The following is a 26,963-nucleotide window of genomic DNA, read 5'->3' on the forward strand; positions in this document are numbered from 1 at the left end:
TTATGAGAGAGATATTTCAAACAGTAGCACCTTTCAGGGTCTCACATTCCAGGTATGGGCTTTTCTTTTCTAAGACATTTTTCTCCAAATGTCACAAAGGTATTCATGTAGACTGGTTCTGACCATCTTAAACACAAGAATAGTGAGAGTTTCACAAATCTTAAACTTTAGTTCTATTTCAGATGTGGAACATTTTCAAGATAGAGGATGCCAAGGATACAAAAGAGATAGACTAAATTACTGATCAAATTCTCATACAACATTAGACACATTCAACTCAATTAGATAATACTGCTGTCAGCTTGACTGCTTGTCAAAAGTAGGAAAATATCTAAATCTTCATTACTTACAGAAATTTGATTCTGCTTAATTCTTATTGATAAGATTCCAATGAATGTTAGTTTGCCCTGGTTTTGGCTCTGTATATTAGCTTTAGTCCTAATTTGATTTTGGCTTAATTTGTTAACCAATGTTACCATACTTAGTCAAGCTGTTGCACAGTTTGGCATCAGCTGTTGGCAAATATATTTGCTGGCTACACATAGATATCTTTGGTCTCAAATGAAAACATAGGTAAACCTGTCAATTTGCTTGATAGTCAATTTGGGAGATGGGGAGAAAAAAAAAAACTACAGCTAACTAACAAAAAAAACAACCAACAGGGACGGCCAGGTGGTACAGTGAGTAAGAGCGCTGGCCCCAGAGTCGGGAGACCTGGGATCAAATCCGGGCTCAGATACTTAGCACCACACCCGGAAATAACTGGCCGTGTAACCTTGAGCAAGTTACTTAGCCCCAACCAGAAAGGAGGCTTAAAGTGGAGACAAAACTGAAAGAAGAGACAAGGGAGTATCATGAATAATTTCAGATTTACACAAAGTAAGAGACTGAAAGACTGATAACTATAAAAAAGTGATGGGCTCATAAAACCATTGACAAAGCATTAAGGGAAAAAGAGGGAAAGTCCTAGAGAGGAGAGGCAATTCTCAGGAAGGGGATTTGTTGCAAAATACAATAAAAAGAAGAGAGCTAGGGAATTCTTAGGGAGAAAGCTATTATTTCTACTATACTCAGGAAACGGCATGACCAATAATTCAACAATAAACCTATTCCCCAATACCTAGACTGGGAAGCCTAATAGTGAGAAGCAAAGGAAGGAACTGAGTTAAAAATATTCAGATGCCATGAGGTATGAAGATGAAGACCTCTCTAGCTTCAGCCAGCTAGTGGCAATTCTGTTTAAGATGCTTCTTGCATGGTCAAAACTCAAGTTTAGGGTGACCTGGAGAAGCAGGACATACACACTGTATAACACCATTACTTTCTAGTCCCCCTATTCAGATCAAAGACTGTCTGTCATCAACTGTTGCCTCTTCCATCATCCTCCTTAGTCTGACACTTGCCCCATCCTGATAAGACCAATGAATGGGTTTCTACTAGGCTTATCAACTCCGGGCATTCCCATACTTGGAAGCTTTGAAAGTAGAGCTAGTCTGATCAACAGGGCTCCTGAAGTCTGTACTCCCAGGTGCTTAATGTACAGGGGCGGTATGGAGCATCCATTTCTTCTAGAATTCAGACTTTTTGAATAAAAGAGGTGGGCAAGGAGAAACATGTCCAATGCAGAGTCTTGCCTTTTGTATGCTTAGGAGACCATGTAATTGGTCTAGGAAGAGCTTGTGGGACATTCAAGGAGATGCCTGGAATACTCTCTGGCTCTGAGATAATTATAAACCAAGGAAGCTATTAGGGAAGGCTAAGGAAAGACATTAGGTTAAGTATATATTGGTCTCTACATGTCAAATAAGACAAGGGCAATCCACCTTATGTCAACTGATCTAGTTTTTGTCTTAATTCAACTCAGTAAACATTTATTGCTATTATTTTTCATGGATAGTTCCACTATGTCCCATTATTATTAATCTTTTCTCTATTATTTCCCATACTTACATTACTGCCTATTACTGTCTATGTCTTCATTTAACCAAAACAACTTAAAAAAGAAAAGCCTTTCAAAGAATGAACTGGTTAGGTCAACTATCCTAACTCACATGCTATTTCTTAAGAAGTATCAACTGTTTTTTCTGTGTTGTTTTTGTTGCTTTTTAGCAGTTCATTTCTACTTAAATGAATGGGACTGTACTCACAGACCCATTAGTATTAGGACTGAGATTGACAACCCACTTTTTGAGAGTCCTTTGGTGTTTGATTTACTTCCTCCCTTATATCCCTAATGTCTTTGCACATACCCAGGCCAAATTAAAGTGGGTGATTTTACTTTTCTGTGTTCCTTTCCCCATGAATACTTACATTGTTTTTATAGCATGATGGCACCTAATTTGCTAAGCATTTAAGTGGTACCTATAGTTTTGTAGGGGAATTGTGTTGAATGTGACATTACTTAATAAAGTCATGATGAATTCCTTTAAGAAACTCAGTCCTTTCTCAAATCTTAGCCTGTTTCTCTTTGGTATAACACTCAGTGCATTTCTTACAGAGTGCTATTAGAATCAAGTCTGCAGTTGGCAGTCTTTCAGTTCTTGGATATTAGGAGTTTCAATTTGGTATTTCAAAGCATAAAAATTAGCCTAAAATCCACAACCATAGTCACTTGAGTAAAGCCCAATAGTTTTTTTTTTTTTTTATGGGGGGGGAGGGGGAGTCAGGAGGAGAAGGCAGTATAAGAAGATTGTTTGGCCCTGTTACTTAAGATTAAAACCCATGTAACACAAACCATTTTTCAAACCTAAAGGACTGATTAAAAAATGGAATATGAAAATCTTTATAACTGGTAGATTGTATAGACAGGGGTATAAAGGACCACAAACTATATCATATAGCTTGTAAAGAAAACAAACTATATATTTTGCAGCAGTAATTTTAAAATAAACTTTTCTGGCCATAAGAGTTGCAGGCTTTGCCCCTGGAGATGTAGGGATTTGCCTTGGGCCATCAGGGAAGGAATACTAAACCCTGTCAGGATCTAGAAAATGAAGGCAATGACTCAGTTCCACTCCTTTTCCTCCTTCCCCTAAATCATCAAAGTGGTCAAGCTAAAAAAATAAATGCCGTAAGGATGTAGCTTGTAAAAACTGTTATATCTATGACTTAAGTAAAAATATACATGATGAATTAAGACCAATTCTACAATTTTATACACTGGATTTCCCTTTAAGATTATTTCTTAGAGTGCTATCAATCATCAGTTTCATTTAGGAGCAAGGTTATTGAATACTTATGCCTACAGCAAGAAAAAATGCAAAATCAGTTGTTATTATCTCTGATGGCAATCTCTTAAAAGCCCACAAGGTGTAGACTTCCATTGAAAGATTTTCTGTGCTATCCTAATCCCCCTCACCCTCCTTTCCTCTCCAGATCAGGAAGTTCAATTCTTAAGGCAAAAATGAGAAAAAGACACACCCCTGAACATTTTTGGCTACTGTATCAGTAGAGTCTTTACCACCCACAAAGCAGAAGATGAGTAAATAAGTTTAATTTGTGCCTCATAAATTGTGTAATCAACAAGGTTGGCTTAGAAATGAGAGGGAAAGAACAGGTTGCATTTCTCTTCATCCTGAAATACAATTTTCTTTGATTGGAACATTACTTAGCTCAATTTTGTTTCACTCTCATATATTTGAAATTAGATTGCTGCAGAGGATAAGGAAAAGGTTTCTCTTTTGGCTTGTCGAGATTTCTCAGTTTTCTGTGGGAATAATTTCATCCAAGACATATTGATGTGGTATGAAATTACATGCTTCCTGGTCATATGTTACATATATAAAGTTTATTCTTCAAATAGACTTCTCAAGCTTTTTTTTTTTCTTTTCCATAGAGATTTTAAAATAAGCAAAGTTAAGGCAGGACACAGGAAGATGGGTCTTTAAACAGAGCTATCATAATTATAGTAGTTAAAAGTCCTGAGACCAAAAAGAAGTGAGATAGATGCCTTTTGAGATGCATTTCTACAATTTGATTTATTTTACTGTGCTGTGATGTTTTCCTCTAAAATTTAATGTTTTCCAATCTAATTATCTGCAAATATAAATGTATATTTGTGTGTATATATATATATAATATACACATATGCAATGGGAAACATTTTTGCATTTCTTGCAACTGCAGGCATATTTCATCAACGTTATTTATTCCTGCATAATTTTTTTGTGCACAAAGGATATTGCTGTAAGTGCTTTAGAAAAAATACATTTTTAAAGAACTAAGTTGTTTAGTATAATTACTTTCCAAGAAATAATGGTGATTAGGGTTATTATTTATTAAGTCTGCTTTAAGGATTTAAATTTTAAATTCATCATTTCACTTACCCTACCTATAATTATGGTTAAACACAGGAAAACAATTTCACAATTGAAAGTTTAAAAAAAAAGTCTAAAACTAGAAATCAAAACCAAAATTAAAATTCTCAGAAATAAAAGTATTTTTGTAAACTTCTAAAGTCCCAGAAACAAAAAACAAACTTACTTAGTAAGAGTTTCCAATCTCATTTCCTAAGACAGAATTTTTTATAAGTAGAAAGGCTTACTACTGTAGATGACCAGGTGCTATGGAATATTCAACATTATTCCATAGCTTGTTACTTACATCTTCTCCCGTCTAGGATAATGCAGCTGACCCATCATCTTGAGAAGCTGTGCAGACTGTAACTTCCTTAAGAAGCATGTGGCTTTATAAGGAAGCAGTAAATAGAATTCATACTTTTAAAACATCAATTTACTAAATAACTAAAGATGATTTTAGAAAATTTATTCTTGCGCCACAGAAAATGGTAGATATAGGAGTCAAACTCAGAATCTTGAGGCAGGCAGGCAGGCCAAACTGGCCCGCTTTTGAAAGTGGACAAACCCACAGCCTTCTTTTTAGATGCTGCATACAGCAGATAGGGAAACCTGGAAAATATTTAAGACTAAATGTTTTTTTACTATTTCCACTCACCAGCTCGAAGGGGTCGTGGAACTCCCCCAACAAAGATAGTTTTTCTGGGGTCCAAAGGCTGAGAGCCATCCATTACAAAGTCACTGTCACTTAGGTTCCATGGTCGAATTTGCACCTGAAAAAAAGTTGTTTACTTGGTCCTTACTTCATTTCCAGCAACCCCAAATGAGAATAAGTTGACTCTAACAACAAACCCACTACATTTGTGAATTTTGTAGTGTATTTAGCCCAGTTTGAATCCAGCAAAACAGTTCACTTAACCTACATCACATCTTCTACTAGGCAGGGCTTTGAGGGTTCCACGCACAGGCATGACACCCCAATGAAACTTTCAACACCCCACAGAGTCACCTTTGGGAAATTGCCTATATTTCCTGACAGGTTTTTCCAAGTAGAGGCAGTTAGAACCATGGCTTCTGGTTTGCAATCAAAATCTATATTGTTTTCCAGTCAATTTCCCATTAGCCACTCTGATGGAGAAGAACAAATTGCTTCTGGATTATTCATGCAGCTGGCTTTGTAATTCACATACCTCTAAAAATAATGAAGCCATACGGCAGGAAGATTAATGTGTAAGACTCATTAACATTTAACAAGTTAACACACAGTCACAAACACAGATACAGAACAACTAAGGAGGCAGTGTTAAGGCCTTTTGTTTCATCAGCATTTCCTAGGCTTGTCCTCTACAATTCAAAGCCTAAATCCTTCTGAATAGGACCGAATAGGGCTATGTTACTTTGCCAGTGCTAATAGTAACAAGAATATTCAGAGTGACTAATAAGCCCCCCACTAAAATCAATTCTGTGATTTCCTCTAATTTGCTTAAATTCCTATATTTGTACGTATGCTCATCTGGTAATTTGATTAGATATTAACATATGTAAAGCATTATATAAAGGCTAGCTAGTATTGTTTTGATCATAGATGTGCCTACAACACCATGCAGAATTATCAGGCACACCCTAATGTCTCAAAAAACCCCAATCTGTATTTTTTACTTCTTTATAAGTAGCTTTGTTCAGTTTTAATTTCTTTAGGTTTTTTTTAACGAATAAAATGAATACCCTTTATGATTGAATAGTCAAAGTTCATCTTAAAAAATTAAATTTCTGGGGTGGCCAGGTAGCACAGCAAGTAAGAGTACCGGCTCCAGTGTTGGGATGACCTGGAGATCGAATCTGGGGCTCAGACACTTAGCACCCACCCAGAAACACCTGGCCGTGTAACCTTGAGCAAGTTACTTAACCCCAATTGCTTAGGGGCGGCCAGGTAGCTCAGCAAGTAAGAGCACCAGATCAAGTGTCAGGATGACCTGGGGATCGAATCCGGGCTCAGATACTCAGCACCACACCCAGAAATAACTGGCCGTGTAACCTTGAGCAAGTTACTTAACCCAGATTGCTTTAAAAAAAAATTTAAATTTCCTGGGTGCACACACATGAAATGTATTTGTACACATGTCTGTTACAGCCATCTGCTTATTATAAATGGTTACAGAGCACAATTTGGAAGTTACATTATAACTTCCCCACATTCATTACTCTTCTCATGCCAGCATTTTCAGACTCTCTTCCATATGCTGGGAATTAATGACAAAAGAAGTGTCAAAGGAGTTCCTTCATCAGACCCGAGGAGCAGAGTTTCTTCACTTCAAAGAGAACAATTCTCATCCTCTGCTAATGGAAATTTACTAAACTTAAACTTTGATATTTTTCATCTAAAAGTCATTTTAAAATGTTTCCATCCATATTTTTCCAAATCTTGCTAGGTTTAAGATTTAAACAGTTTAGGTTAAGATTCACTAGCCCAAAGCATCATAGATCTAAAAGGAGGGGGGAACTCAAGGGCCCCCTTAACTGAACTAATTACTTTAAATTATTTAAAATGATTTTTTAAAAAATCCCCGGCATTTCACCATTACTTTATCTCAGGCTACTAGTCATCTTAATTCATCAGAGAATTATCAAATAATATTTATTTTTTTACCTAGAAAGCTTTTAAATTTATATTTTGAATTATATCATTCTGACTGAAAATAAACTAAGCATTTATTAAGCACCTAAATATTTTGTGCATAACACTGGTGGGCACGGTGATTGGGTTACTTTTATTTTATTGTATTTTTTAAGGATAAAAGATGGACTCTGCCTTGCAAGAGCTTACAAATGCTTCTCCACATGATTCTAATGGAAATAAGAGATGGATGAGGATGAATGTTCCATTCCTTAAATGGACAGTATTTCTCAGCTTTCTCCAGGAAGCGTATGAAAAATCAAGTTTGTGCACCTACTGCAGAGATTCATATAAAATAGCAGTAATTCTCTTTCTCTAATTGGCTTTTGTCCAGGAACACTTCAGGAATATAACATGTTTGCCAAAGACAACCCAATGCCATCAACATTATCAAGATGAGTTACTTAGACAGAAATAGACTTTGGTGAACTCCTAAAAGCTCCCATACAACTCACCCTCATTTTAATTTTTCTATACCAAATTATTTGTTGCTACTTAAAATGGATTATCCAGCAAGAGGAGTGCCTTGAAAATCTATTTCCATCTCTCAGAGGCAAGGAAATTTTCACTGCTCTTTGCATACAGTTATTTTGTATAGGCTGGGGCATTCTAGAAGGATCCATCCAGATCCTTTACACTAAATCTCCTTGAAGAGTCTTCTTTCTGAATTTCAACTGTTTGAACAAGTTGCTTTTGCCCATTTCTTTTAGTATTATAGTTTTATGAATCGTATAAACCCATACATTTAATATTTCTTTAGGATGTCAAGTTTGCTTTTAATTATCAAAGCCAAGCACTTATATCTTCTTGATAGTCTAAGAATTTAAGTGAGTTTAATGTTAACAATGAAGAAAAAAGTTCATTTATATGGCACTTTAAGTCCTTTCCTCACAACTCTGTGTGGCAGATGTCATCCCCTTTTCAGATACAAGGAAATTAAGACTCCAAAAAATTAAATGACTAGCCCAGGGTCACACAACCAGTCAGGTAGTAGAGCTCAACTTGAACCTAAATCTTCTGGCTCCAAAATGAGTGTTCATTCAACTATCACAAAGCCTTTCTTTCTCATTCTCATGTGACATCTCTTTTGTTACACAGTCTGGCGGGTCCTATGTGTGTGTCTTCTCTTAAACACAGTCCTTCTGTTTGTCACATTAACCCTATTACAAGCAGCCTTGGGATCTGGCAAGTGTTTAAACCATCTTGGGTGATGGAGTTAGAAATGGAGCAAAAGGCATTTGTTTAAAAACAATCCACAACATGAGCAATCTCCCTCTTATAGAAAGCCTCAATCACAGAAATTGTAGCCATTTCCCACTACTGTGGCTCCCTTCACTGACTGGCACACTTTCATCCAATGATGTACTGAGAGAGCCGCTACAACATCGCTCTCATCACAAACACGGACAGATGTTAGAATACACAGGGTTCATCTGATTCTCACATTGTAGATCTAAAAAGCAGAGAGGACAGGAGACAAACACTGGCTGATGGGCCCTATTCATACAGGGCATGGTTCAGGACTGCTACCAGAAAGCAGCTGTGACGGTGCCAGAATTCCATTATTTATGGTCTCCTCCAGGAGAAATGATGACATCACTAGCTCTTACAGCACAGAGCACAGCAGCTCAAGAGAACATTTTCAAGCCACCCAATGACGACACTTGTCAAGTTCAGCCAGCTCCGGCCTCTCTATGAGGCAAAGACCCCAGGAATAGGTAGATATTTAGCCTTTTACCTTTGAAAAAAATCACTCCCATACAAGAGTGCTCACTATCACAGAAGGCAGTTTTTCTCCTCTACTTTATTCCTGTTCTTTTGGGGGTTGTTTTCCAGAATAGTAGCCTTTACCATTTTGTTACACATTTTAGCTACATGATTACCATTTTGCCACTGTTAAATAAATAGACTTTCCTTTTTAATATTGGTATGTATATTTAGTGACAATATTTACATTTCTGGTATTTGCTGCCATAACTCAACTGTCCCATGCTGTGCTTTTCATGGTTAAAATTTTCTATGTTCATCTAGGTAAGCAACTTGATGTAGTTTTGGAAACATTAATTACACCAAACCATAGCCCTCTCCTTGATATAAAGTATACTCTAAAGTTTACAAAGCAGAAGTAAAGGATAGCGGGGGTCAACTGCTGGAAAAATTACACACAGGAAGAGGCACTCCTGGACACCTGCAGTACTTTTTTTTTCTTTTCAATTTATTGATAATTTTGTTTTGACTTGACACTTTCAAATGGATACCCAACCAGCCCCTGTTAGAAAATATTCCCAGAGAAATTAAGCAAAACCACAACATCTTAGGGCACTGGAGGGCCCCTGTGAATCTTATGTGGATGTCCTTAAAAAGATGATTTCCTCATGTTGCCCTGGGGCAGGGGAAGCTGTTTAAACCACCAGTTTTCTGGGGGTAAAATGTACAGAGGACACACTTTTAACTTTAACCTGCATTATTATCAGTTTCTCCATCACTTTCTTATACAATCAACAAAACAACCAATCAACTCTGTTTTCTGGCATTTGATGATTTCTAAAGTACAAATTCTCACAAGAAAAATTTAACAATCAGAGCAGATTCCCAGCACACCCCCGCCCTGGTGTCATTCATGCACTAACCAAGTATTAAACTATGGGAAAGATCCTATATATCTTGCATGGAATGGACTACAGGTCTGCTAGTTCTAAATACATTGTATAGATTTTCCTGGATCTATGGTTTCAGCATCAATATGGTTCTATATGGATGCTCCCTCTGCTAAGAGAGATCACGATGCCCCTCTGCTGCCTTTTCATCTTCTGCTATTCTTAGCCATGACTCTCCATAAAATTTCCAGATCCACTCAGCTTCTTGGAGACATGGTTCTTTAACATTTCAATTGTACTCAGGAACCATTTGAACTATTTATTGTCTTTCATGTTCATATTCTCTCTCACATACACACACACACACACACACACACACACACACACACACACGCTTTTCATCCTCAATGATGTCTTAAACCAGTTGTGCCAAACTCAAATAAAAACAGATCCCTGTTGGCTGCATATTGACGTAGAAAATCAGAAGTTAACGTTATTTGTGTTATATTGAATTTCATTTATAATGTTAAACATTTACCAATTACATTTTACTTAGGAGTTTTACAGCAGCTTACCACCATTAAGTCTGACACTTCTGTCTTATACCAAATCTGTTATATAAATCATCACTGGCAATATGTAGTAGTCTACATGCCTCCCCCAGGCACCTTTTCATTGCCTTCTGTGTTACTTGTAATTTTTATTTTTCTGAAAGCTCATGCCTAATGATTCCCAGACATGAACCATCCATGAGAGAACTGGGAACAATGATCAGCTTCAAATCAATGAAGGCACCACGCAATCTCCTAAATATAATGCAGACTGATATTCTCCTCTTACTTGATTCTGGACCAGTCAACATCCATCTGAAATATGTGATCAAGATCCCTATACTGATCAACTAAATCCACTGGCTGACTGTCCAGCTGTACATCATTGTCTGAATAATAAGACATTGCTGTCCATGCTTTTTTCTATATGGAGAAGTATGGCAATCAATCACTTGCAAAATAGTGAGGGTTTCAAGAACACAACTCAATGCAATTTAAACAAAGTCACCTACAATTAAGAGTATTTTCAGAACTTCTACTTCAATAAGGAGTCCTTTTGTTTGAATTCTATGCTTTTTTTTGGTTTGAATTCTATTCGTTCACATTCACATAATGTGTTCACCAGTGTCATGCCTCCTTGTCTGAAGCTTCTCTTGAGGTTACTAATCAATGAACAAATTCATTTTCATGGATGTATATTGACAGTCTTGTATAATCTTGGTGTACACATGGAAGACAATTTGTTTGAAGGCACCTTCAAGAATCCAATTGATCCTTAGTTGAATGCTTTTCCTCCCCCTTTGTTTCCCCAACTGATGATGGACTTCTTTACTCATTTCATGTTTTAAGTGGGAAGGGCATAAAAGCCACTCCTCACTGCTCTCCTTAAGGCCATGTGACCTCAAGAAACTGGCCTGAGGTTTTGGTCTTTTCCATTCTAGGTGCATAGAGTGGAATCACTCACCTGGAAGCTTGGGGAGCCAGGGGGATCCAAGAACCCAGGTAAAGTATTACAACCAGACCAAAGGTGAAGTCCTGGGGATTGTTGCCCAGGGGAATTTGGATTGAACTTGGTGGGACTAATGCTATGAAGGAACTGAGCTAAGCTATGAGTTTATTCTACCTTCCCCTCTACAGAGAACCAGGTAGCACAAGAGGACCTTATGCCCCTAAGGTAACTGAGATGGGAGATATTTGTACCTTTATTCTTTCAATATCTTTAAAGTAAATGCCACTTTGTAAAAGCTTAACAAACTCAATTTAACAAAAGACCAAAGGGGATTCTTATATTTTCCACACCCAGTCAGTTACGTGACCACAAAGATGTAGTCTGTCATAAAACAAACAAAAAATCTATGAAAGTCTGTCTGCTTTCTCCCATTTTTTTCTTGGATAACTTCAAAGTATGGAAAGGCCAAATATTCTCATAGATGTGAAAAAAATGAACATGGATTGGTAGTTGCTGATGTCTCCTTGGTCACCCTTTTATTTTTTGGAGGAAGCATAGTCTATGATTTATTTCATCCTTTTTAGGTCTTTCTCCATTGGAAATAATGAAATTTGATTTTTTTGAGCTTTGTTAAAATTATGATGCCTCCAGCATGGATTTGGTCAAACCCAGCCAAATCTTATTACCTTAAATACCAATGCTACTTCTTCACAAAATATTCTGGGTACTTAGCTGGTTGCATCCAAATGTGAGCATTTCACTATCATCACCAATTAAACATTCATTGGAAGCTTGGAGAAAATAAAATGTACTTTGAAAATGCATCGTTTAAGGTAGATTTCTGAATAGTGTCAGTCCCAGGAGGTTTCACAAATGAAATCTACCTTTGTTTGTATTATTTAAGTAGTTGCTTGAGTTCTGAACCAGTCTTCTGTTTCATTTAACTGTCCTTCATCACTTTATTTGCAATCTTCACCATGGCTGATGCCACACATCAACAAACATACTTTAGATATTGAAATTAATATCCTCCCCTCCAATAAAGTTTAAAGAATATAAATTATTACTGTCAACAAATGGCAGATAAAGCAACTTGAATGGCATAAACCATGAAAGTCCTTTATTCTCAATAAGGAATCAAGGTATGGGACCCCAGGAGTAATGATTACTTGAATAGTTACTAAAGCTTTATGCCAAATATGACATTTTCTCATTTAGTTCATATCAGTCTAAGGGAATCACATGCATTGAAATGCCCTTTTAAGAACTAAGAGTACACATGGTAAATGTAGATGCCTCTCATTAACCACAAGTTTTTTGATACTATTTAGAATATGGTACTAGAACTCAGAAGTTAAAACAACAGACCTCTGCTTCTAAAGGGAAAAATGATGCTGCTACCTGTAAATTTCAATTGGATATATTGCTTTGGCTCTCAAAACTATATACAATGTGATACAAGTAACGGAAAAGCCTAAAACTTAATATGAATTAAATGTTTCAAGCAGTAAGTTGGGACCAGAGTCATCTCTTAGCTGAAAATGCAAATCTTTGAGAGGTACTAAGAATTCACAATGGCCCCCAAACAAAGCTTTTTTGACAGAAAGTGTGTCATTGGAGGTATATTAGGAATGAGTAGCCCAACTTTAATAAAAATGATTTTTAAAAACCCATATTTTAACCCTTCCACAACATTTTATTTTTCCTCTTATAAATTTAACCTAGGGGTTTGCACACATTCTTTTGATTACTTGAAAGGAATCCCCTTTCTTCATAACTGTATTGCTTTAAGCTTGGTTAATTCTACCAAGGCAATACATCCCAGTATAGCCTCTCTTTTCTTCTACCTCTCTTAATTCTTCCCTGGTTACCACAGGAAAATCTCTTTCTTCATTCAACTGCTAAGAGAAATGACCCTAATCACTACTGCCAAGTCTAACAGTAGGGCAGGTGATATATTTGGAAGTGAAAAAGAAAACTTTAAATTCTTTTTTTTTCTAATTTATTTATTTATTTTTAGTTTTCAACATTCATTTCCGCAAGCTTTTGAGTTACAAATTTTCTCCTCATCTCTCCCCCACCCTCTACCTCAAATAGCAAAACTACTGAATACCCCTTCCCCTAATCTGTTCTCTCTTATATTCTCCCCCCCAAAAAAACTTTTTAATAGGGCAAGATGGATTTCTAAAACCCAGTGCCTGTATATCTTATTTCCCAGTTGCATGTAAAAAACATTTTTAAAAAAACATTTGTTTTTAAAACTTTGAGTTCCAGATTTTTTTCCCTTCTTCCCTCCTCACCCACCTCTACTAGGAAGATAAGCAATTCAATATAGATTGTACATGTGTAGTTACGCAAAACATTTCCATAGTAGTTATATTGTGAAAGACTAACTATATTTCCCTCCTGCCCCCCAATTGTTCTATTTTCTCCTTTGACCCTATCCCTTTTCAAAAGTGTTTGCTTCTAACTACCCTCTCCTCCAATCTGCCCTCCCTTCTATCATCCCCCCCCTGTTACCTCCTTCCCCCCTATCTTCCTGTAGGGTAAGATACCCAATTGAGTGTGCATGTTATTCCCTCCTTAAGCCAAGTCCAATGAGAATAAGGTTGACTCATTCCCTTTCACCTCCCTGCTCTTCCCCTCATTGTAACAGCTTTCTCTTGCCTCTTTTAAGTGAGATAATTTACCCTAATCTATCCTTCCCTTTCTCCTCCTTCCAATAAATTCCTCTCTTACCTCTTGATTTTATTTTTTAGATATCATCCCTTCATATTCAACACATCCTGTGCCCTCTGTGTATACATGTATATACATATGCCCACACTCATATATATATATGTATGTATACACACACACACACACACACACACATATATATAGATATATACACATATATTCCCTTCAACTATCCTCATACTGAGAAAAGTCTTATGAGTTACAATTATCGTTTTTCCATGTAGGAATATAAATAGTTCAACTTTAATAAGTTCCTTATGATTTCTTTTTCCTGTTTACCTTCTCATGTTTCTCTAGCTTCTTGTATTTGAAAGTCAAATTTTCTGTTCAGCTCTGGTTTTTTCATCAAGAATGCTTGAAAGACCTCTGTTTCCTTTAATAACCATATTTTCCTCTGAAGCATTATACTCAGTTTTGCTGGGTAGGTGATTCTTGGTTTTAGTCCTAGCTCTTTTGACTCCCAGAATATCATATTCCAAGCCCTTTGATTCCTTAATGTAGAAGCTGCCAGATCCTGTGTTATCCTGATTGTGTTTCTACAATAATCAAATTGTTTCTTCCTGACTGCTTGCAGTATTTTCTCCTTGACCTGGGAACTCTGGAATTTGGCTATAATATTTCTAGGAGTTTTCTTTTGGGGATCTTTTTCAAGAGGTGATCAGTGAATTCTTTCAATTTCTATTTTGTCCTCTGGTTCTAGAATATCAGGGCAATTTTCCTGGAGAATTTCTTGAAAGATGGCATCTAGGTTCTTTTTTTTGATCATGGCTTTCAGGTAGTCCAATAATTTTAAAATTATCTCTCCTGGATCTATTTTCTAGGTCAATGGTTTTTACAATGAGATATTTCACATTGCCTTCTAGTTTTTCATTTATTTGGATCTGTTTTGTAGTATCTTGATTTCTCATAAAGTCATTATCTTCCAATTGCTCCAATATAAATTTAAAGGCATTATTCTCTTCAGTGAGTTTTTGAAATTCCTTTTCCATCTGGCAAATTTGGCTTTTTAAGACATTCTTCTCCTCACTGGCTTTTTGGGCCTCTTTTGCCATTTGAGTTAGCCTATTTTTTAGTGTGTTATTTTCTTCAGTATTTTTTGGGGTCTCCCTTAGCAGGCTGTTGACTTGCTTTTCATGATTTTCTTGCATCATTCTCATTTCTCTTCCCAATTTTTCCTCCACTTCTCTTACTTGATTTTCAAAATCCTTCTTGAGCTTCTCCATGGCCTGTAACTAATTCATATTTTTCTTGGAGGCTTTTGATGCAGGAGTTCTGACTTCATTGTCTTCCTCCCACTCCATGCCTTGATCTTTTTTGTCCCCCCAAAATGAATCTATGGTATAATTACATTTACTCTGCTTGCTCATATTGTCATTCAATGACTTGGCTTTTGAGCTCTTTGCCACAGTAGAGCTCTGCTTCCAGAATGGAGAGAGCTTTGTCCCAAATCACTGGGGTTTTCACAGTTGCTGGAGCTATTAGGAGGGTACCCTCTCTACAGCTCCCACAAGCTCTGGCACACTGGCCACACAGCCCAGGATCACCACCCAAGACTGTGATCCAGATCCAAGTTAAAACAAGAGTGATTACCCTCGGAACGGTCACTTGGTCCCCTTACTATCTGCAGGCCAGGAGCTCTGGAGGCAGCCACAAGCTGTAGCTGCATTGCTTCCACCACCTCTCACCCCAGGGGCAGGGGTCAGACCATGCTCTTCCTTCACCCTGGTTCCAACAGAGTTCCACACTGACCTTTTACTTTGTCTTTGGCGTTTATGGGTTGAGAAGTCTGGAGACCACCACAGCTGCTGGTGATTCACTCTCCTGAAGTCTGCTCCAGCTGCCACTGGTCCGACTGCCCTAGGTCTGGAACCGAGTGACTCCTGCAGAACTGCGCTGGGCTCCCAGTGCACTGCAGTAGACCTTTCCTGCCAGCCTGCTGGGCTGTCTTCAGAGGGAGATTTGTTTCTCTCTGTCCTTTGTGGGTTCTGTAGCTCTAAATTTTGTTCAGAGTAATTTTTTTATTTATTGGAAGTGGTTGGAGCCAGAGCCCATGCCAAGTTTGTGCTTCTACTCCGCCATCTTGGCCAAAACCGTAAATTCTTAAGAAAAATTAGACAACCGCCTGGGACATCAACCTCTAAAGCCCTTCAAAGTGCTCAGCAATTCCTTTCAGAATCTTTAGAAGCCTTCTGTTTCTTCATCCTATTCTAATTAAACATCAATACTAGAATTCAAGAAAAATAAATTACATTTTAACTTGGCTTGGTTAAATTAGCAATATCACAAAAGAATCTTTTATTTACCATTTTTAATTGTATACATATAGGATTTCACTGATGTAGGCAGAGGTTTTTGTTAGTAAATCTACTGATCACAAGTACCACTTTATATAAGAAGTCCTTCCTAGTACCCTGACTGTTCGTGCCCTCCCTACCTTTGTTGTATTTATTCAGATATATTTATGTATATGTGCATATATCTCCCTCGATAGGATGGAAGTTCCTTGAGACCAAGGGTTGGCATTTTTTGTCTTTGTATTTCCAGGGCCTAGTGCATTTCCTGACATACCACAGGTGCTTAATAACTGGTAGCTGACTGATTTCTATGGGAAAATGTTTTTTCATGGTTCCAAGATGCCCATTTACAAATCAACTTTGAGAACAAACCTGAGGTGAAAGCCTGCCTATACACTCACAATGTTAGTCCACCTGGGGACAAATGTGACAGAGACCTTGGAGAAAAGGAGCTGGGGATTCTTTGGCATAATTTTCCTGCCTTAAGATGTTAAGCTGACAGTTGGTGATGTAGTTCCTGGCAGCTCTATGTTAAGATTCATTTAGATAATACAATTTATTGGGGTCATTCTTGCCCTACAGCTAAGATGATCTCTAAGCACTGGGAGGACTTGAGGTAGAGGGAAGGGAGAGAGGGTGATGGTGGCTAAAATAAAACTGGTGGCCTGAATGAATCAGCAAGGCTCAGGTCTTCTGTAATATCACTGCAACAGCTGAGTCAGAGGTTCTGGAGGAGCTGGCCCTACCCCAGCCCACAGCAATTCTATTTTAAGCAGCATGACCCTCTTGGAATGGGGGTGGGGGGTGGAAGGAGATAAGAGAAGATAAAGACAACAATTTTTTCAGGGCATGTCACCACACTACACTGTATCTTTGGGAGGCACTCCACAACATTCTTCTGGTGTCCAGGAGTCTAATGATCTTGATGGATGATACACATATTGTGAGTTTAAGCTTTTCAAAGCATGTTCACACATAATTATGTCATTGGATCCCAGGCTTCCCCACACTATCCGAGAATTCCCTGCAATCCATCCATTTAAGTGGTCACCCAGCTGTCAGTGACATTTTTAGATCCTAGTGATGACCTATTATTCCCATTTGCTATTTTCAATCCAGTTAAAAAATATACAAAACAACTTTTAACAATCATTTGTAGGATGAGAGATCTATTTGTTTTGAGGGGGGGAGTAGTAGCATTTCAGCACCCTGAAGATGGAGGGGGTGGGGATGGAGGGAGAAGGTGTCAAGAAAGAAGAACGGAATACAAGGGCAGCCAATAGCAATGACCATTAATTAGTGCCACCAGGACGTGGTTTTCAGAGGCAACACTTTAAAGACCACCCTCCCTCCCCCAGGATCCTCTTAGGTTTCCAAGGTCAGACCTAATCTGGCCAAGGAAGAAAGGGCCTCCCAGAGAAGTTATGAAATTCTCTGACAAGTAATCGTTCCGCTTCTCTTCTCTTTTCTCTCATACCGAGCAGATTAGAACTCCAGAATGAACCAAGAATGAACTGATCTCTTAAGGGAGCTACTCAGCCCTGCAAAGTCCTTGTAGGACAGCTACGGGCCAGGAGAGTTCCCTTTGGCTTGCCTTTGTATGGACTTGAACCTCAAAGGCTGATAGAAGCACCCCAAGGTTAAGAGTGGATCCTGCAGCCCAGAGACCTTTGTGCCAGGGCTGCTGAGCCCTGCCTGATGGTCGGTCATGCTCCATCCCCGCCAGTGTTCTAAGAAAGAACAGTAGGCCATGACAACACCCCTGGGATCCTGCCAGCTACTGATTAATGATTCAAATGGAGCATTCTGGATACTGTTTCATAATGTTTCCAAACTTAGGACTGGGCTTATGCTTTAAAAAAAAAAAAACTGCACCATGAAAAGAGTCCTGGACAGTTTGGTGGTTAATGCTGTAGTTTATGAAAAATCACAGAAGTGACTTTACAATAGAGGATAATGTCTGCTGATGACCAGAAACTATCAATGCCACAACGTAGTCCCCTGATTCTCTCTGCCTGGGGAGCAAGAGATATTGTTCCTACAGATAGGAGGTTCATTTTGGCTCCTTATCTACCAAAAGGATTAAAGTTAAGTACTGATAAGAGTGTATTTTGGGGACTGTTAGTGACATTCTAGTCAGAACTGGTCAGTTCTGTTTATAATCCCAAATGTGATGTAGAGGTCTCCTGGCCTCACCCCAGATTTACTAGCCAGGAACTGCAAGCAAGTCACAAAACCTCTCTATATGTCTTATTCCCTGTTTATCAAATGGGGATACTACTGCTTACCTTCCATGGTTATGGCTGTGAATGAAGCACTTTACCTAAACCAGTAGTATTTTTTAAAAACTGTAACCCATTTGTTAAAAGAGATGATCAGGCATCTGCAATGGTGACTTCAACTTCTACACCTGGTTAAAGCTGACAGAATTGATCTGCTTAACAGTTTCAGAAGGATTATGCAAATCAATGAGGCATTGGTGGATTTTCATCTCGAAGGGTTCCCAACATCTCTGAACCCTCAGCTCAAGGAGATTCTCTGTGATTCAGAAGTGACTTAGTGGCTACATGCCCAGGTCCCTTCACTTTCAAATTCTTTTCCCTGGCTCCTCTCAATTCGTCATCACATACCTTCTCAAGAGATTTTAAAATGAGGCTTGTGAGAGTGATTTGGCCTGAGTATGAATGGTTGCTTCAGTTTCCACAGGTGTCTTGCCGATGTCTTTGAATGCTAGGGCTGCAGCGTGACTTCCTGATTTCTTCCTTGAGAGTGAACAGCAGAGAGACAGGACAGGACGAGGAGGGGCAGGAAGCATGAGTTCCATGTGACTGCAGGATGATATCTTCCCCAAAGAACCTAAACTAAACAAGTGCTTTTTAATTGAGAGCCCAGTTATTTTCTAGACCACTTAGAAAGTGTGAACACAGATTACTAGCTCCAATTAAAAAAAAAAGAAGATGGGGTATCTTATGGTCTAGAAAATTCAAATGGTTTTCACATGATACTTAACCATCTGCCACACTCCAAATCTGCATTCACTCTCATCATTTCCATGTTTTCTTAATGCATTAACAAATTGCTTCTGTACCTGTTAGATCAAGCAACTTCATCCAAGTAGCTATAAAAAGTGTCAAGGATAGTGATCCAGGAACAGAAACAGTCTGAGCTTCTGACCCAAAGGAGTTAATCCAACTGACTGAGATGTTCTAGTACATGCACAGATGTGTTACTTCAGGACCAGCTGATAATGGATCAAGGTTTGTAAGGGTCAGTCTGACTCGCTCATTAGAATTTCACCATGGACCTAATATATGCAAGATGTCAGCCCATGAGAAATCACACTCTGCCAAGGTCTAAGGGACAACCCGGGAATAAATGTCACACTTTCAGGCCCATCATTAGCTCTCTGAATCCACTAAATGTGGTTCGAAAGGGCAGTTTCTTCTCTGGCTTACAAGCAACACTGACATTCATGACACCTGTAATAGTCCCTAATTGACTGAGTCCTCCTCTCACCTTCCTCCCAAGGCTAGTTCATGCTCCTTTCCTTCCTGCAGCCTTTACATACCTAACCCCAACTGTGTTTCTCTTAGAATTACATCATTGTTGCTTAGCACATAACTTTGTAATTACTTGTGTACCTGTTGGATTCTCTCCTCTCCCTCCACTGGAATGTAAACTCCTTGAGGGGAGGGGCTATTTCATCTTTGCCTTCATGTTTCTCAGAAAGGTGCTTAATAAATGTTTGTGGAATGAAGTGGAGAGAAGCCTGGTTCAATAGTTTTTAAGTTCAAATATTTTAAGATGGCAGTACTCGCTACAACTATTTTACAAAGTACTTTATCATCTAAAAAGCACTTTAGTCACAGCAAACCTCTGAGATACACAATGCAAATATTCCAATTTTACAGATGAAGACCCCCCACAAGGTTCACTGAAGTAAATTCCTTGTCCATGGTTACACAGCTAACTTGAGCAGAAGAGCTGGCATTTGAGCACAGAACTTTGATTCCAAGTCCATCATCCTCTATGGAATATTATAAAAGATAAGTTTTTAGAACCAAATAAGGAAACTGGCTTTTTGTTGAATTCTTGGAAATAAGAGGTCAAGAGGAAAGGAGTTAAACTCCAGAATAATGGTTTTTCCAGTTAGAAAGTTTATTAAAGATTCTAACCCTCTCATTTTACAGGTGGGAGAAATAGTTGGGCCTAAAAAATTTAATAGACTTGCTTAAAGTCACACAGACAGTTTGGGGCAGTCAGAACCCACACAATATTTAAGGATGCTGTTTGAGGAACCTATGGTAGGAAAATAGTGATGAAGTAATGTCATTCTGTCTTTGCCTAACATGAGGGATATGAGTGCATGTATGCCTTACTTTTGTGTGTGGTAAGAATGTTAAATTTAGCCCCAAGAGGTGTTTTCAGCCTTCACTGGCTTGTTGCTACAGAGGATTTGCTACCTATTTCTTCTTACTCAGGTTTGGGATTTCTGTCTAAGCTCAGGGTGCAGTAGATGGGGTGTGGGTTGTCTACTTTCCCAGGCAAGTAGACTTTCCTAGATCACTTATTACACCTATAACTTTGGGTAAGCCAACTTCCCAATTAGCTTCAGTTTCTTCATCCATAAAATGATGATAACACAATCCATCCCACCTACCTTACATAGTTATAATGAAGACCATACAAGAATGAATATGGTTGGGTTTTGGTAAAAAAAATTATATATATATATATATATATTATTAGCTACATTTACAGCAGTATGTACATACATGTGTATATATATATATAGCTATTAAACAAAGGAACTCTCAAATGAATTTTTCCAGACAAGTTCAGGTATTGAAGGAGGGAGATGGGAGGAGAGGAAGAAGAGAGACCTCAGCTTACCCAGGGGGTGGGGAGATAACAAATTGAGGACCTTCAAGCAACTTCTGGGAAGGACTAAAACCAGGTTGGACCATGGAGGAGCTCACCTGGAGTGTGGCCAAAGGGATTTGGGGGAAGAAGCATGAGATCAAGTAGCTCCTGTTTTAATACTTTCTTCTTGCTATCTAGACATAAAACTCAGTTGTTTCTATCCAATAAAGGAGTAAAAGCACTGGCAGTGCCCTCTAAATTCTGTTGCCCTGGGGCAAAGACACTTCAGCCTGCCTTACAGATGGCTTTGCTATGTGGGCATGTGTATGATGCTGCAGAAGGTCGGAGGCTCTCAATATGGCAGTCTCTAATCTGCCTTTCTCAGGTCAGCAGTAGAGAACTCAGGACAGAGTAACATCAACTGGCTGGCTATTCTTTATTGTTCCCCTTAGAAGATCAGGGAGAAAGGGAAGAATGGATGTTAGACATCTCTACCTCTATTCCCTAAAGAAAAGCACAGGGAGACATTTCTACATGTTGCTGCTACCAAGCAACCTCTTCAAACATCTGGATGAGAGGAGAGAGATAAGACCAAAAGACTAGGAAATTGCCACAGTGGGGCTTCTGGGAGATGGGAGAGACTATGTGGGGACCTGAAAAATTTTAAGAAGTTTTTAGAGAAAAGAAGAGAATAGTATAGCACCTTGGTGGCATAATGTAAGTTCCTGAGGCAGGGACGGTACTCTTTTAAAATTTGCATCCCTAGAACCTACTGTGATGCTCAGAATATATTAGACACTTAATAAGTGTTTGTTGAATTGAACTTAATTCACTGCTACTAGATTGTGGATAAGGAAAAGACCATCTATTCCAATCCCTTCATTTTACAGATCAACCAACCCACAAGCATTTATTAAGCCAGGCGCCATGCTGAGTACTGAGCACAAAGACAAAGAATGAAAAAATCCTTTACTCTCAAGAAGCTTACATTCTAATGGATGAGGAAAATGAGGCTTAGAGATTAAGTGACTTGCCCAAGATCACATAGACCTTAAGTGGCACAGGTCAGAATTCAAATCCAAATTCCAAATCCAGCATGTGCTCCCCTGTCTCCTACTGCCTCCCACAACCAAATGATATATTTGCCAAGTGCCTTATGTACTTGATCTCATTTGAGGCCAACCCTCATAGCAACCCTGTGAGCTAGATACTATGGGTGTTGTTAATCCCATTTCACAGATAAGGAAAGTGAAGATAAGAAAGGTCACAACTTGCCCGTGATTATACAGCTAGAAAATGCTGGAGGTGGTAACTGAGTCCAGGTCTTCTAGATTCTAGGCCCAGCATTCTATCCCCTATACCAGTGGTGTCAAACTCAAACTGAAACCCTAAATAAGGATCTCTGTCAGTCACATGACTTAGAAAACCACATACTGACACTAACTATATTCTGCTGTATTTCTCCTTGTTAAACATTTCCCAATTACATTTTAATCTAGTATGTTTTGTTGCATGTTTGACAATTCTGCACTATGCCATGCTATTTCTCCATGAATGAATTTTTTTATAATACTCAAAATGTGGCCTGATTCCTAGAGCCTAGATGGGTGCCCTATACAAAGCAGACATTTAATAAGAATATGTAATGAAAATGTACTCATGGAAAATATCTAAATGGAATCAAGAGATGAATGAACAGGGGGTGGTTAGGTGGTACACTGGCCTTGGAGTCCGGAGGACCTGAGTTCAAATCCAGCCTCACATACTTAACACAAACTAGCCATGGGACCTTGGGTAAGTCACTTAAGCCCAATTGCCCTCCAAAAAAAGAAAAAAAAAGAGATGAATGAACATTCAAGAGAGTTTGGAGGAAGCAACAAATGGAGAACTGGCCTTTCTATGCCCGGGGCATTCAACTGTCTTTCTTTCTACATACCTCTATTTTAGAGTTTCAGGCAAACGACAATTCTGTGTGAGCAACAAACTAACATGACTAGGGATATGTAAACTATGTTGTAGCCCAACAAAACTTTGTGATTCCACACAATGATACGCCTGATGTTTATTCATTTATTGATGCTTAGTCATTTTTCAGTTGTGTCTGACTCTTTGTGACCCCTTATGGGGTTTATTTGTTTTTTTTTTGCAAAAATATTAGAATGGTTTACCATTTCCTTCTCCATCTCATTTTAGAAATGACGAAACTGAAGCAAACAAAGTTAAGTGACTTGCTCAGGGTCACACAGACTATGTGTCTGAGGCCAAATTTGAACTCATGTCTTCCTGACTCCAGGCCCAGTGCTCTATCCACTGAGCCATCCAGCTGCCCCATAATAACTACTGTGCTACATGGTAATTAGGTGTAAAAATTAATGATAGTAACAATAATAATAGCTAGCATTTATATAGTGCTATAAGGTTTGAAAAGAGCTTTACAAATATTATTTAATTTGACCCAACAACAACCTTGAGAGACAGGAGATTATGTTCATTTTGCTGATGAGGAACATGAAGCACACAGATATTAAGTGACTTGCCCAGAGTCACACAGCTAATAAGTATCTAAGGAGGGAACTGAACTCAGGTCTTGACTGATGACCCAGCACTCTCTCTGCTGCACTACCTAGGTGCCTTTATAAAGTACTTTATAGAAATTCATAATAATAGAATTTATTTCTGGGAGGATATATGGCTACCATCTAGTACAACCTCTTTATTTTACACGTGAGGAGACGAAGGGGACTGAACTGTTCAAAATCACAGAGGTAATAAGCAGCCAAGCTAAGATCAAACCCATCTCTTCCAAAGTCCAAGCTTCACTCACTGAACACCAGTTGCCTCTCTAAGTTACTGTACCCTTAACAGCATTATTTATACACTGCTGAAACAAATATTTATGGGTGCAGTTGGGGGGAGAGGAAAGGGAAATGGGAATCAGTTCTGATGCCCTTCTGAAGACACCAGAGATCTATCCCAGAAGAAGCCCAGTAGCCAGGCTCTTCTTGCACATATATCACATTCATATCTGTCCTCTCTCTGTCTCTTTGTCTGTCTGCCTGTCTGTCTCTCAGCCAATCACAGCTCCCAAATTCTTAAAGCTAGGCACCACAGACTCTTCTTCCGCTTCTCTACCAGCTTCTTGTCCAGAGCCTGCAGCCCAGACTGTGCTAATTGGATAAGACTGTTTTACCTTATACTAAGCCTGGCCCTGGGCCTCTAATGTCCACCCCCACTTTAGCCCCCAGCACCTGAGCAGAGGGTACACCTGTCAACTATTCACACCTGGTCAGAGTGAAAAAAAAAACAGAGGCAAAAAGACAATCCATATATGCAATGATGACCACACTGTGAATAAAGACCATGTTAAAAGACAACAGAATGGAGGTCCAAAGCAATAGACATCGTATCAAACGATCACAATTAAAACACACATTGTTCAAGCCCAGATCTCGTGTCTCAGTCCAGCTCTCCATCCACTCCACCAAGCTGTCTCTCATCTTTTCCATTAACAATAAATCAGTCATTAAAAATAGATGATTGCACGGACTATGAGTTGTAATCACTCTATTCAGAAGACTTGCTTGTTGGAGGGGAATGTACTCTGTGGTGGCCTTGAGGATCTGGGAGGGTAGGATCTCTTGAAACAAAAAGTATGTGACTAGAGGTGGTCTCCCTCTCCAATAGTGGAAGTCATAGCCTTCCGTGCCTGCCCAATTCTTGTCCAAGAGATGCTGTGAGATGAAAAGAAGGCCAGAGTTGGGGAGTCATAAAGACTTGGATTTAATCTCATCTCTGACTACTTGCATGACCATGGGCAAGTCACAACTTCTGGGCCTCAATTTCTTCCCCTGCACAACAGACATAATATCTCTGGTACCTAATTCATGGACTTTGAGAATTAAGTGAGAATGTACGTAAGGGACTCATTACTATTATTCTTATACCTTCCCATAAATCCTACAAAGGAAGTCCACCAATGCATTGAGGGCCTTTCCTAAATTCTTGGCCATCACCTGTATAAAACTATTTTTCAAAAGAAAGGTCTAGGTTATGGGCATTCCATGCTGGGAAAGGGGAAAACTATGGATGTCAGCATCTTCAATGGGGCTTGAGAGCAGGAAATTTGTGAGAGGAAGAGGAGGGAAGCTACCAACCACTTAGATCTTAGTGTTAGGTGTTAGAAAAGCAATCTAATAAAACTAATTCACAGAAAAAGAATGGGAATCCTTATAAAAGGGTGGTGTAAAATAATAGAATAAAAAATTCCAGGTATATATTTGAAAAGAATCTCAGAGAAACCAATCTTTCCCATGATTTTTTAAAAAATAGATTAGGAAGCTGAGGACCACAGAATCTAAGTGGCTTACCCAAGATGCAGAGGTAAGAAACTGAGCCAGGACATAAAACTAGGCCTGTTGGTTCTAACTCCAAACCTCTTTCTGCTGCTCCACAGTTAAAGTATAAGAGTTTTGATGGTGTGGGGAAGGAAAGAATTAATTAAGTGGCCTACAGTGCCTTGGGCATAGATATTTAATAAATGCTTATTGAACTGAACAGTAATTTTGGAACTTGGAGCATGGACCATTTTGGAGGACAGCAGGCCTGGAAGGGGCTATGACAGTGGAAAATGTGCTAAGGCTATTGGGGCTCTGGCACCCTGGGACTTGGGGGAAAGGAAATCTATGAAATGAAAGAGAGGGGCACAGAAAAGGAGGTGTGACTCCAAAATTTTTGCTGGAGTCAGCCTTGTACCCCATCCTCTGTCTTCTGGCATGTTCATGAAATAGAGGGAAGGCCTAGAACTGAGTGAGTAGGTATTATGGAGATCCAGGTCTCCAGGATGACCTCTGCACAACAAACCAAAAGTGTACTAGGACGAGTGGCTTGGGTTGGAGGCAAACAGAGCCAAAGGAGGCTTAAAGGGTTTGTGAGACTAGAGTTAAAAGCAATAAGGAAGAAAGGTGTGGGGCCAGTGGGCTTGGAATACAAAACTGGGTCATATGAAGACTTACAAGCAAGGTAAAAAGAGTGGGAAACTGGAGTTATAAGGGTTTGAAAACAATCATTCCGTCATCAAAAATTTCATTCTGCTAATTTATGTGGTAAGTTCTTGGTGTGAAGACATGAATACAGGGCACAACCCACACCAGCTACATGCAGATCCAAAGTATTGCAATGTAAAGACTTATTAATGCTCCCAAAAAGAAAATACAAGACATAAATTTGAGGATACATATACACTATATTATTTCTATAATAGAAAACTCCACTAATCACAGGATGTAGAGCTGTAAGGGGCTCCAGAGGCCCTCTAGTTCAACTGTCTCATTTTACAAAAGAAGAAACTGAGGCCCACAGAGGCTATGTGATTTGCCCAAGGTCACAGAGATAAAAAGTAGCAATTGAGCCCTGTCCTCTGACTTCAGAATTAGCATATTTCCCTCTGTACTATACCATCTTCCACATTTTCAAGAATCCTTAAAGCCAAGGGTATTAGGTCTGTTTACAATAAAAACAATCTATACTGTAATGGACACCGAGACATAACAGGACAGCTAGGCCAATTATAATTTGATAGGAGTGTTTATTAACCGGCCAGGACTGCCTCTCAGACCGAAAGACAGCAGCGAGCTTTCTGTTAGACATAATTTTATAGACAGTGTGATTGCTAGCAACAGAATATGTTTCTAAGGGGTTAGCATTGTTTCCATTGAAGGGAAGCTTTCTCAGTATTATTCTTACTGAAACAAAGCCTTAGTATTATTTCTACTGAAGTGAAACAGACCTGAATCTGTGGGAATCTGTGGCATGTTTTAGCAACACAGGTGAAAAATTTCTTTACTATTGGAGCCTATTAGGTGGTTTCCAGGGAACAGGGGTCCCCTCTAGCAGGCTTAAGGGAGCTCTAGTGTATAATTGCTAGTGGGCACTTCAATACTAATCATGTGCCAATGGCAGCACCCTTTCAACTACCTGCAATAAAAAAAAAAACCTACACTTT

At 38.8% G+C, this 26,963-nt stretch overlaps 1 protein-coding gene across 5 annotated transcripts in view; it reads right to left on the reverse strand.

The window, feature by feature from the left end:
* CPEB3 (cytoplasmic polyadenylation element binding protein 3) overlaps window positions 1–26,963 on the reverse strand; it is a 184,166-nt gene that overhangs the window by 26,223 nt on the left and 130,980 nt on the right. For 4 of the 5 annotated variants that reach the window (XM_069099228.1, XM_069099227.1, XM_069099226.1 and 1 more), the window contains one exon: window positions 4,954–5,068. The exons of the other annotated variant lie outside the window; for it this stretch is intronic. In XM_069099228.1, coding sequence (XP_068955329.1) covers window positions 4,954–5,068 — 115 coding nt within the window. The remainder of the gene's footprint in view (window positions 1–4,953; window positions 5,069–26,963) is intronic. 5 annotated transcript variants of the gene reach the window in all.

The sequence above is a fragment of the Petaurus breviceps genome, unplaced genomic scaffold (assembly GCF_028583685.1).
Source record: "Petaurus breviceps papuanus isolate PSGF00001 unplaced genomic scaffold, PetGlider_PUasm1.0 37, whole genome shotgun sequence".
In the NCBI taxonomy this organism is placed as follows: domain Eukaryota; kingdom Metazoa; phylum Chordata; class Mammalia; order Diprotodontia; family Petauridae; genus Petaurus; species Petaurus breviceps.